Raw genomic sequence first — 13,807 nt, 5'->3', positions numbered from 1 at the left:
AAAACTTGAAGAAATTATGGATAATGTTAACTTACATGATTTTATTATTAACAGTGAAGCACAAGCCACACGAATACAAAACAAGAATAAATACACCCTTATCAAGAAATTTGATAATCTAATAAGGATACAAAACAGATCTGGTCATAGTGATGCCCGTATTAATCCTGGAAAGGTTGTAGTGAACAAATCTTCTCATATGTTAACGGATGCAGAAACGAATATTCTTAGCAAAGGTCTCAATTTTATTCCCTCACCAAAATTTATCCCTAAAGAATCTCTTCTTACAAAAATAGAAAAAGCATGTTCACTCATTCCTAATCATTTGGCGAAACTTCTTCGTATTGAATCGATTTTCATTATAAATAATGCCAAACCTCCAACAGATAATATTTCAGTGGCTGAAAGAAAAACCCTAAAAAATCTAAAACAGAACAGTAACATTATTATTTTACCTGCAGATAAAGGCAACTCTACGGTCATCCTCAACTCTGAAGATTACCACAACAAAATGCTTCAATTACTTGAAGATAGTTCAATATATTCAATTCTTCAGGAAGATCCTACAAGAGAATTACAAAACCGTACAAACAACTTGTTAAAGACTGCGAGTGAACTTCCTCATAATATTCGCCTCTCATTACGCTCTCTACATCCTCTTATCCCACGCATCTATGGAGTTCCAAAAATTCATAAAGAAAACATCCCTCTTCGCCCAATTGTGGAAGGAATTGATTCACCTACATATAAACTTTCAAAATATTTAGCAAAGTACCTCAAGTGTTTCTCCAATAAATCTTCATCTTTCATCAAAAACACCACAGATTTTGTTTCTCATATTAAAGATATTCCCATCGATGATAATGATATTCTAGCTAGTTTGGACATTATATCTTTATTTACTAACGTTCCTACGGACGAGGTACTTACATTACTACAGGATAAATTATCCAAAAAAATGTTCACTTTATTAAAGCATTGCATTCATTGTGGTTACTTCAGATATAAGGACTCCATTTACCAACAAAAACAAGGCCTGGCAATGGGCAACCCTTTGTCCCCTGTGCTAGCTAACATCTTCCTTGAAGACTTTGAAAAGAAAGCCATATCTTCCTTCTCATTTAAACCAAAAGTTTGGAAAAGATATGTTGATGATATATTCATTATTTGGAATCACGGGCACACAGCTCTCACAGATTTTCTTCGTCATCTAAACATCCAACATCCTAATATAAAATTTACTGCTGATATAGAAAATAATAACTCTTTACCTTTTTTGGATGTTATGCTTACACGATACTCTGAAAGATTAAAAATCTCTATGTACAGAAAACCTACGCATACCAATAGATATCTGCATAATCTTTCTCATCATTTTCCACCACAAAAACTTGGAATTATATCTACCTTAGGGCACAGAGCACGTTCTCTCTTAAATGAACAAGATGAACTACAAAAAGAAATGAATCACATCACTCTTATTTTTAAACAAAATGGATACTCTGAAAAAACAATTAAGAAACTTCTTCTGAACCCTCCTAAGCAGTGCACAACAGAGACTATTAATTTTAAAGGTAGCATCTCTATTCCATACATTAGCACAGTCTCTAAGAAAATAGCTAAAGTCCTTAAAAAATATAATATCAGGACCTTCTTCACCACACTTGCAAAAATCCGCTCTCTAATCAGCCATCCAAAACCTACTCATCACAACCTTAAGTACCCTGGAGTATATAAATTGTGGTGTGATTGCAATATCCCATACTTTGGTCAAACTAACAAATCTATTGAACAACGCATAGAAGAGCATAAGAGAGACATCTCATACAAAAGATCTCATGCAACTGCGTTATCCAGTCATGTTCTTTTTTCAAATAATCCTAATGATGACCAACAAAGCCACTCTGTATGCTGGAATAGATCAGAAAATATTTTTCGCTGTGAAGGTGAGTTTGAAAGAAAAATCGTAGAATCAAGGGAAATCCTACTGAACCCGGTCCACTTAAATAATAATTTAAGTTATAACATCCCAGATAGCCATGCTGCAGTTATTCAATATTGGCGTTCACGTGAACTTGCACGCACAATTGCAACAAACAATGGCACGCCAGTTGGAACAACTTGAAAAATACAACGTTTTTATGTATCGATTATGTGAGGCAATTTGTACCTGTAATTTCCAGTTTGTTTATTTAAATAATTCAATGTTTATTAGTATTCCTTTCCTTTATAAATACCTGAAGAAGGCTGCTATATGCCGAAACTAGTAGTATTTATCATTAAAATCTTGTAAAATGTTATCTCGGTCTTGGAGTCATTAAATCTATTTTTTGAAATGTATAACAACCGAGTAAAAACTAATCGCCACATATATATATATATATATATATATATATATATATATATATATATATATATATATATATATATATATATATATATATATATATATATATATATATATATATATATATATATATATATATATATATATATATGTGTGTGTGTGTGTGTGTGTGTGTGTATTTAGAAAGATTGATTTACTCGGTTGATATACATTTTCTAAAAAATTGAATGATTAGAAACTAATATATATAAAATATTTTACTTGTAATAACATAATATTGGGTTATATACATTGTATTGTATATTGTATATAATAATTGAAAAATAATATAATAATAATGAAATTTAATACAATATGATATAATTGTAATATAATATTTATTTGCAAAAGTGAACACTATGTATATGTAATTTCTTTGAAGATTATAAATATTCAAAAAAAAATAATAATAAATATTATTATTGTCAGAAACCCTTCAATGATTTAAGCAATGATTGATGAAGGTCGAAATTCCCCGACCGGAGCTGTCATTCTTTTTTAAAGCTATTCACATGAAAAATTCAAACGTGCTTCAACAGGAAAACTATTCCACAGCTTTTCGGCTTCGTGAGAGAAAACCCAACTTTCACCATTTTTTTGACGGCACAGAAACCTAACTTCCACGAATGTTCTTTGTACTCTCTCAACGTTCCCCATAACGAAATATTTCATAAGTCGATAACCTACATAACATTTTCAAAATTTCAGATAACTCTATGATATCATTCCTCTTTCTTCTGTTTACCTGCGTCTGGAGTCCTGGTACTGCTCTCAATTATCGACGTAATCTACATTCAACAATCCCAATATCGGCATAGTCAATCTTCTTTGTATCTGATCCCTGGCTTCTTTATCCTCTGCGTAGTGAGAAGACTAAATTTGCGCACAGTAGGACAGTTTTGATCATAACAATGTCTTGTAAAGTGTAAAAATTACTTTCATATCCTTACATATAAATATTCGTATTTAATCTCCTAGTTATCCTCTAAACTGCATTTGCAGATTTTTGTTATATGACCTTTGAACTTCAAGCTCTAACTTCCCTAGCATTATTAATTTCTTGTAACATAATCCTAACAATATAATATGCTGTTGGAAATCTCATCACGCCCCAATGCATAACTTTGCGCTCTCTATAATTAAATTGGCAACCGTTTTAATTTGCATATCTGGATATCATATATCCGGATTTGGATATTTGTATCATTTCTGATATACATGCCTATTTTTGCATAGTCAGCAAACAATTCAATTTCCTCTCAGTTCTTTACCAATCTCATTGATATATAGATGGAATAACAATGGTCCAAGCAGCGATCCTTGAGGACCAGCAGTGTTCCTTTTAAAAGTGCTATAATAACATTCCCCAACATCATTACCATGTACCCTTATATATATATATATATATATATATATATATATATATATATATATATATATATATATATATATATATATATATATATATATATATATATATATATATATATATATATATATATATATATATAAGGGTACATGGCAATGTACCTTTATACAGACTATATATATATATATATATATATAGTCTGGATTCTCTTGAAAGAATATAGAGATATAAAACTGAATAAGAACAGCAGAAAAGCCGAATGTAATGCAGAAGACAAACGTTATAATGGGAAGAACAACAAAAAAAATTGACTTCTTATACTGGCACTAAATGGAGAGACTGTATAAGAAGTCCACTATTTCAGATATTTAAAAAATTAGATTACCAGACCAATTTGAAAATATACAGAAAAGATGAATCAAGATGGCAGGGTTGAGACCCAGCTTTATATAATAAATATATATGAAGAAGAAAGAAAGAAAAACATAAATAAACAATAATAAATACTCAGGGGTTCACTTTAGTAAGTACGGGCGTGACAAACCCGAGGTACCTGATGCTGTACCATGCCTTACTTCATCTAATATACATCTGTTATATTATCTGTAGATAGACTGGTCCCTCCTCTTCATCCCTTGCTTCTTTCTTTCTTCTCTTCTTGCTCCCCCCCCCCCAATGCTATTAGAGTATTCGAGGGGAATCTTTCCTATTTTACTGTGTCATTTCGTGTTGTGCTAACAGGACATTTTCAAACACTGTAATATGATCAGGCCATCAAAAAATATTCATACAGTATCGTCCGTCGCGCGGGTTACCAAGGGACGCGTTCGGGTTTTAGGCAGAGGGACCCATTTCGAAAAATATGTTACAGTCTCCCTTAGATACCACTCCTCAGCACTCTGCTAGAGGAAACTCCATCAATGGGCCCGCTACCCGTTTGGGGAGGTGTTTAGGGGCAGCACAAAGAAATGGTTCTGCAAGAGGACGGAAATGGCAACGACAACGGCACCAGACTATGGCTTTAAGCAACTGGAACATTTTCTCTCTGACAGGGAAGGAGTTGGAACTAGTCGAGGAAGCCCAGCGCTACCAGCTAGACTTAGTCGGACTTTCTTCGATTAAGAGGAGAGGCTCTGGAACTGTTGACCTGGATAAGGGGTGGAAGCTTTACTACTCTGGTGTGAGCCCGAAAATGTCTGCTCAGGCGGGTGTGGGGATACTCACAAGCCCCCCAGCTGTCAGACTGTGTTGCTGAGTGGATCCCATTGGGGGGACGGGTATGCATGTTACGGCTTCAGATGAAAAACCATGATTTGGATGTGTTGCAAGCCTATGAACCTAATCTGGAGTCAGAATGCTCTGCCTTCCTAGAGGAAGTGGATGCTGCTTTTGATAGCGTGGCAGACATGGAATCAGTCCTGCTAATGGGTGACTTCAATGCACATGTTGGAACAGATGACTAGACATGGAGGGGTGTGGTTGGGAGGAACGGCGTCCCTGACCTTAACGCAAATGGGTGGAAATTATTGGACTTCTGCTGTACTAACAGCTTGTCAATAATGAATACCTTCTTCCAGCACCGAGAAGTCCATAAATATACCTGGTACAGGGATACACTAGAACAAAGGTCTCTGATTGACTTCTTTATAGTCTCAGTAGACCTATTTACCTCAGTTTTGGAAGTTTGTGTGAGAAGACGGGCAGAACTCTCAACTGACCACCACCTTGTTATGTGCACTCTACGGTTTCAGAAACCAGATGCTACCATCAACGCTGGTAGGCCTATGCAGCTATACCACGTAAAATGGGAGACATTGGAAAATGAGGCTGTGAGGAAGAATTTTGCAGATGACATTTCCTCCAGGTTCAAAGAGATTCTCAAGCATACTGCAGATGTTGAGGAGGAGTGGAAGCTGTTCAGAACAGCTGTCACTGCCTCTGCACTCTCACGCTCTGGCAGAAAGCGGCTTGATGTGGCAACAGGCAGTGAGAAAAGGACACCTTAGTGGAACCAAGAAGTCCAAAAAACTGTCCGGGCAAAAAACGAGTCCTACCTAACATGGCTTAGGGTCAGGACACCTGAGATGCGTTTAAGTTTGAAGTATGCTGAGTCACGAAACGCTGCTGCTGAGGAAAGAAGAAGAAGAGGAAGGCTTAGAAATCCTTTGGAGAAAGATTAGACTCATCCTATGCAAATGCAAACAAAGTATTCTGGCAGGCCATTCGCCGCCTTCGAGGGAGAAAATTGTGCACAGCAAGGGAAATTATGGCCTCTGATGGTGCAATTTTAACCAATGAGAACGATATCCTCCACAGATGGAGGGAATACTTTGAGAGCCTTCTTAACCCGGGTGGCCCAGCATTTGTGGACATCCAAGTGGTGCAGATAGGGGCATTGACTAGTCTCGCAGCAGAAGAAGTCCATTTAGCAATAAAATCGCTAATATCAGGCAAGGCTGCTGGCGATGATGAAATTCGGCCAGAAATGCTAAAAGCCTTAAATCGAGACGGTGTTCTCCGGTGACACACTCGAGGCAGCCTGACTCGAGTGTGTCAGGTTGCTTGGATATCTGGGCGAGCACCAACGCAATGGCAGACAGGCATAGTAATACCAGTCTTCAAGAAGAAAGACCAGAAGGATTGCAGTAACTATCGTGGCATCTCTATGCTGTCTGTCTGGGAAAGTGTATGCTAAGTACTTGAAAAGACGGTGCAGGTGCATAGTTAAGTCAAAGTTCCAGGAAGAATAATGTGGCTTTCGTCCTGGTAGAAGCACAACTGACTAAATCTTCACTTTAAGGCAAGTCTTTGAGAAATCTTGGGAATATGTCAAGAATGCCTACACATGTTTTGTGGACGTGGAGAAGTCATATGACTGGGTTCCTCCTGATAAGCTTTGGCAAGTAGTACAGGAGTATGGAGTGGATGGCCAACTATTAGCTGCCATCAAGTCCCTGTATGAAGGGACTTTTGTGTTAGGGTAAACAACACAGTCCCAACCTTTCACAGTCTCCGTTGGCCTCCGCCAAGCGTATGTCCTGTCACCAGTCCTTTTCATAATATTTATGGACTGGATTGATAGGCACAGCCGAGGCAGTAAGTGTGTCAGAATTGAAAGATGTAGCATTGGACGTCTACTTTTTGCAGATGACCTTCTTCTGCTTAGCTTTTCCCCAGATGACCTCTAGCGAACCCAGGATAGGTTTGTAGCTCTATGTGCAGACCGGAATGAAGATCAGTGTGGCCAAAACTGAAACATTTGTGGTCTCAAGACAATCATACCAGTGCACTCTATATGTAAGTGGAGTCCCAGTGAGGCAGGTGGAGAAGTTTAAATACCTTGGGTCCATATTCACGATTGATGGAAAGTGGGACGTAGAGCTAGATACTCGAATTGGCTTAGTAAGCTCAATATTGCGGGAGCGTGGCCGTTCTGTAGTATTGATGCGGGAGTTAAGCCAGAAGGCAAAGCAGGCTGTCTTCAATACAGTCATATATGACTGTATTGAAGACAGCCTTCAATAATGCCACAAGAGAGGCTCCTCAGGGCCCACTTTTCCAAGCCAGAGGGTGGGAGGCCGCGTGGATGGCCAAGAACTAGTTGGATATATTATATCCAAAACCTTGGATGGACACGTTTGGTAATCCCACCAGAACACCTGAGCTTGGTGGCAGAGGATCGTGACCATTGAAAGTTTCTCTTGCAGCTGTTGCCCCCACAACTCATTTAGGAAAGGTGGGTCTTGAAGATGTAGGTATGTAAGTATTTATTTATGTATGCATAAATAAACAAATGAGACTCGTTCAAATTCACTGGAAGATTATGCCACAGAAAATTTAATTACTACCTCATTCTGGAAAAACAATTTGTACAATGAAGAACTTAATCCTTTTAGAATATCACACATTTCTGTAGAATAAGATCTTAAATGAAATGAAAACAAAAAATATCACCAAATCAATTGCAGATGTAGCATAATTTTGTATCCAACTAATGACGACTGCTTATGCGATATCGTTGTTAATTCTATTACTCTTTTCGAAGTAAAAAACAGTTTGGGGTTTTAAAATCAGTTCAACCAGGGTAAAGACCATAATATATTTTAATTTGAATGGACTTGTTTGTCAGTAATAAAATCAGGACCTATATATAGCAAAAAGCTTTAGACTAAAATATCTATTAAAGAAAGAAGAAAATCAGTTCACTAAACTCTGCCTTTCCTGACAGTGTTGAGAAGGCATTCATATTTTACATTGGAAACAAGTTATGTGACCATGCTACAAAAAAGAACCAAACATTTCTTTCCTATAGAGTTTTCTGTAACAGCTTCGTAATTTTATCTAACAAAATTCTTGTCTTTTAATGGTACCAAACAAGTTGCTTTCTGTCAAGCAACTTGTTTGGTACCAGAAAGGCACCTACATTCAAACCACATTAATAGCTAAAGTTAGAACCTGGCAATTACCACATGCCCAGCCCTAACATACATTGGATATTGCAGAAATATTTGGGTCTAGCCTCAGAGAAGGAGGTTACTGCTCCTAATCCTTTATAACAGTACCATTTCAAACCAGAATGTAAATTCTATATATCAGATTCATTTTCCAAATTCTTTATAGTAAACTGATGATAGCTTTGTCGTTTTTGGATTAATTTGCTGGTCTGCTTAGCCAAGTGATTAACATAGTGGACCCATCTACAAGCAAGAGGACGGCGGTCTGAACTTCTCCATGGACATGGATGCTTCTGATTGTCTTTAGGTTAGAGATGAAATTCATTGTCCCATTTGAGACAACCGAAACGGTTTTTTTTTTTTTTTTTTTTTTGGATGTCGGCAGTGGTTTGAAAATTACATGTGTGATCCGTAGAACATAGTTTCAGAATTTGTAAAAATAAAAACAAATACAAAAAATATAATAAAAGAGCGATAAAAAATTCTTCCATACACGATGCTGTTGTGCTTCAAGTTTGAATCTTTCCCTAGGTTCCAAAGATATTTTTCGCATATCCAGATACGAAAAATACCATTGTGTTTAAAGCATAAATTAGTAATCAAAGAAATCTCTTGAACGAGAACAATAAAAATAAAATGAAGCAAATTTGTCAAAAAAAGTTACAATGTGGTATAAAAATTAGGAACCGATTATGTTAATCACTAGCAGATTACTACTACTCTCTAAAAAAAAATCTTAAGTTTCCAGGTTTTAATGTGTCCTGAACGTTTGTTTTGAAACAAATTAATACAAATGAGTTATTAGAATTTGAACTCAAAATTGTTAGTTAAAATACGATATATCATCAAATTAGCTTTACTCAAGATTTTGGAGAATTCATTTGAGTGGTGCCTTTGATTATTCCTAAAAAATGAAACGTTAATAAATACTCTCATGAAGATTTTTTGGACCATTAAAAAGTCTGTTTTGATTTACAAAATATCGTTTTTAATATTGAATAATTTAAAGTACGAAACCTTATGCGCAGTAAAGAATAGGTTATTTCAATTACTAAAAAACATTGGAATCCCTATTGGTGGATTGCGGGAAGGATGAAGAGGAGTTCGTTTAGATACCCTTCTCGAATTAAAATTTCGAAGCGCATTATCAACACATGTATTAACATAACACGACTACGATACCCTCTGATTTCAGAAACGAGCACATTTAGTAATTGGACATATTTCGCATGATCGCTTCAGTTGTTTCTATTCGCTTTCAGGTCACTCAAAGAGTATGGCGCTAAAATTTTAATTAATCAAATATGATCGCTAAACAACAATACTGTTTAAATTCGGTATTTGTTGGTCCGTTGTTAGATGACCGCTTCTCCCCTTTTCGTGGATGAGCTTTAATGCAGACGATTCATCAACTTGGAGTTTTGTTCGTTTTGGTAAAAGAAGCTGATGGGAAACCAGAATTATATGTTTGTTCATATTCTGAAAAGTGTGTCGTACCTGGTGTAACGTATTTTGTTTAATACAAAAGCGTTAAAATTTTATTTGCCCACCCTAATTACAATATATTTTTAATAAATTGTAATAAAAGAATGTACTATATCATTTCAGTTGAACAGAAATATTTATTTCATAAATCAGTAATCAGTACAGTATATTAACCTAAAGACACATTATCATAAAATATGAAACCTATCAATCTTCAGAATTAAGATATAAATTATACAATAGATAAATATGAGTACTTTCTAATTATTGTACTTGTCAGACGATAAGTTCTTCAATAAAAGGGAAGCCTTTAAAGATTTATGAAATTCCAAGCATGAAAATTGAAAATTAGAATTGACGATTCATTTTTTTTTCTGTGACTTAGTATTAAAAGGCACACTTCAGTTTTCGTCTATTCATTTTGTAATAAAAATATAATAGTGCAATGTATATCTCATGAAAGTTTAGATCACAAATATATGTGATCATCTTAACCATATCTCCAAGAAGATAAGTTCTATGAACCCATGATGTCCTATTTGCTAATCTGTTGTAAACGGGAATTCTAACTTCTTGAATTAACACGTCACCGCTCTCCTGTATGCCTATTATTAATTAATAAACTTATGCATTTTAACTTTAACTTTTATCATTACTTAGCTTTAATTTTTATCCTTAAGTGGGCACATTTAAAGGAATACTTAAGTTGTCCATTCACTAACGAGGGGGTGAGATTGAATCATATTTCCCGTTTCCAACACTATGGATAAATTCCAGTGATTGTCATAATTAACACCAAAAGAGCTCTTCTTATCACTCTGTTAGATATCCTGCACGAACACGAAAGTTGACTAATATACTTAAGTGGATAATGAATTTCATCTCCAGATGCAGAATGAAATTCGCTATCTCGCATATCGCAAATCAGAAATGTCTAAAAGGTTCCATGTTTAGATTCTAGGGCAGAGTTTACAGATTACGTAAAAATAAAAACAGATATAATTATCGAAAAAAATAGTGTAACTAAGACGTGAAAGAAACTTTAGCCAATCCGCAATACTGATACACTGATAGTTAATTACTTTTCGTGGTTGCGAATTACATGATAAAAATGAATCTTAAACTGTTAAAAACGTTACATACTTTCATCTAATTTACCTGAAATTAGTGAAATGCACAGTACAGTAAACCAAAAGCTGTTCATAATTCTTCTTTCTAATCACTCTTACCACAACTAGAGAGGGAGTGGATCTTTGTTTCTGATCTATTTTAATCAGCTCCTCTGAAATTGTACAACTCACTTAATGATCACTGCTTCTAGGAACGTTTGAAATTAGTCGGCTGCTACTTCAAGATATTTCTTATTACGACATTAATGATTGCTTTCTTGACGTCAAACGGAACAACGATTTCAGTACTTCCTGAAATTAGGCAGTTGCACATATCCCGTTCCAGTGCTGTCCAGCGAAAGCGCGCGAAACACTATCCTCCCACACACACACATACTGGGAGAAAAACAAGGGAGAGAGAGAGAGAGAGAGAGAATTAGAAAAAACTCACCCGGTAGACATAGCTACTTCTTAATGCAATTTTTGACTGTGTTTGTATAATACACATCCATTATATAAGTGTGTCCTGTGCAATATCCTGTCAAATTAACCAATTAACTGAGGTTTTAATATACTTAATTTATACTATACTCCAGAAGTTAACACTGTAGCAAAAGTCACATATTAGTTCTATGGTTGTGAATCTTGCATTCCACTATCTATTTGGAATATTTTGATAAAGTGCTTTGCTTCAACCAATCTCCATGATACCAGCTAATACAGCTTCAGATGAAGAACATTGAAAAATTCTATTCTTCCCATCCTGTGGAGGAGAGAGAGAGAGAGAGATAGAGATAGATAGAGGGAAGAAGAGAGTTGAATGGGTTTGTATAGTGCTCCTGATGATAAATGCAACTGGTAGAAAAAGATGAAAACAATACCCATACACACCCAGCTATTGTTATTTGTAAAGGCTAATGTATTAACATATCAATAATGTTCTTGTTCCATAGATGCAGCACGCACGCACACACACACACACATAGATATGTTTACTGAGTTTCGTTATATGTCTAATCTCGTCGTGTGATTAACGGAAAAGCATTAGAATTACCAAATGACCCGCAGTGTAATGCACTATAACCCACACACTAATGGACTATATATTACACCTTTCATGGGCTGGATCTACATAAACATCACGGGATTGTTCAGCTAACGAAGTGCAAGTAAATTGTTGGTAACCTTCTATTTGAAGACGTAGATTGAACGCTTTAGGAAAAGAGATAACACAAAAGACTACTTGCAAGGCAAGATTAGAATAAAAAAGGAGGGGGAATATTTGTTCTGTGAATTGTAAGTTAAATTCTGAAGGAAAAGGAATATTGATTAGCTACTGAAAAGTTTAACAAATTTAGCAGAGAACAAGTAACTACCGGTGATCATAAAGATATATTAAAGAACGTAAATAGCAAAAGCTGGGAGAGAGAGAGAGAAACAGAGACATAGTGTGTGTGCTTGGGTGGGTGGGTAGGTGTTCAAGAAAAAGAGTGAAATATATTAGTAAGAGATGGTTCGTTAATCAACTTGATTCCTGCATTCTGTACTAATTCAACTATTTTCGGCACGCTCCTTATGGTATCAAAGCACATGTGTGAAAAATATTCAGTCGTAGGACAGATTTGAGATTTGGCAAACAACCGAAATTATTTTGGAAAAATATATCGCCTTCAAGTGATAGTAGTGAAATCCTGATTTTTGTATTCTGCAGAAGACATTTGTATAACATTCACTCTAAGAAAAACTGCTGATTAGTGATTAGAGTTATCTAAAGTACAGAAATTTCATCTTCTTCAGAGATTTGGATGTTTTCAAAAGCCAAAATGAATTAAACAGCTGTTGAATTTCCCTAGCACTAAAGTTAACAAAGACAAGTTTATCCGAAATACAAAGAATGAATATTCTTAAGTTCAGACTGTGAAGAAGATAATATTATGATAATGTTTGTAGTTCTTATAGTACAAAAGTTGATGCGTGAGGAACAGTAGGGAATCAACAAAACTTGTATCGGATTTTTGGGGAAATGTTGATGGAAGCTGACTTATAGAAGGATGAATGTATGAAGAAGAAGAGAGTAATATGCACGGCATCATCATTAGATTCCTGATTTGAGAATAAAGCGTGTCGCATCTCATATGTAACTGCTCTCCAGACAAAAAAATGGAGAATCTTGTTACAGAAATCTGAAGAGAGAGAGAGACAGAGAGAGAGAGACATCATATATGACAACTCTCCTGCCACAGACATGGTCATGAAGTACATGCAAGGAATCACAAGTACTTTATCGAGTACTAATGTGTCCTTTATGGCGTCAAATTACACGACAACCAGCACAAGTACACAACCCCAGTATCTGTTCATCTTCTAGGCGTATTCAGGAACAGGCGCCTGCCAAAGTACCTAAAAAAAGGCAGCGGATAGAGGAATAATAATAAACATATCCCCGAAGATGGCAGATGTCTGTATAAGTAAAGAGCATAGCTTAGAGTTAAATCACTCTGAGTGAAGAGATAAGAGAGGATGAGTATGGATCTTTAATTAATATAAAAGAATGTGGAATAATTAATGAGTACAATGTGCTGTTCTCATTGGATTAACTATTATCAAAGATCTTACCATCCTCTATCAAAAGAACTATCAGCACTTCCACGTCCTATCAAGTTACAGTAAAGAAGGCTACAAAAACTGTTATTCGTTATCGTAATTAATCTTGAAATTTCAGTTGCATTATTCTTGTTATTATGGGTTGGTGGTTAAAGTTATGGAAAAGTGCGCCATATAACGATCAAATTGTATCAAATGTTAATTCTATTCGGAATCAATTTTTATCTAAAGCTGCAAATATGGCTTGTATAAAAAATGTTATACCTAGAAGCCCAATATTAAAACCGACATAGATGGTCGATAAGTTTCATCACTCGGCACAAACTATTTTATAGCAAATTACATGAAATATTGATTTTATTTTATTTATAACCAATTCGTATTTAAAACGACAAACAGG

General features: G+C 35.5%; 1 protein-coding gene across 2 annotated transcripts in view; it reads right to left on the bottom strand.

Annotated features, from left to right (window-relative positions):
- The window catches only part of LOC150110335 (macrophage mannose receptor 1-like), a 190,681-nt gene extending 179,677 nt beyond the window's left edge, over positions 1-11,004 (bottom strand). The window contains exon 1 of one of the 2 annotated variants that reach the window (XM_090393010.1): positions 10,838-11,004. In XM_090393010.1, coding sequence (XP_090249136.1) covers positions 10,838-10,898 — 61 coding nt within the window. In that variant the 5' untranslated portion in view covers positions 10,899-11,004. The remainder of the gene's footprint in view (positions 1-10,837) is intronic. The other variant, XM_090393018.1, reaches the window with a different exon arrangement.
- Between the last annotated feature and the right edge of the window lie 2,803 nt (positions 11,005-13,807).

Source organism: Typopeltis vanoorti, chromosome 1 (genome assembly GCF_054136105.1).
Source record: "Typopeltis vanoorti isolate ZY-2024b chromosome 1, IOZ_Tvanoo_1.0, whole genome shotgun sequence".
Lineage (NCBI taxonomy): Eukaryota > Metazoa > Arthropoda > Arachnida > Uropygi > Thelyphonidae > Typopeltis > Typopeltis vanoorti.
This window is presented reverse-complemented; position numbering and strand designations above follow the sequence as displayed.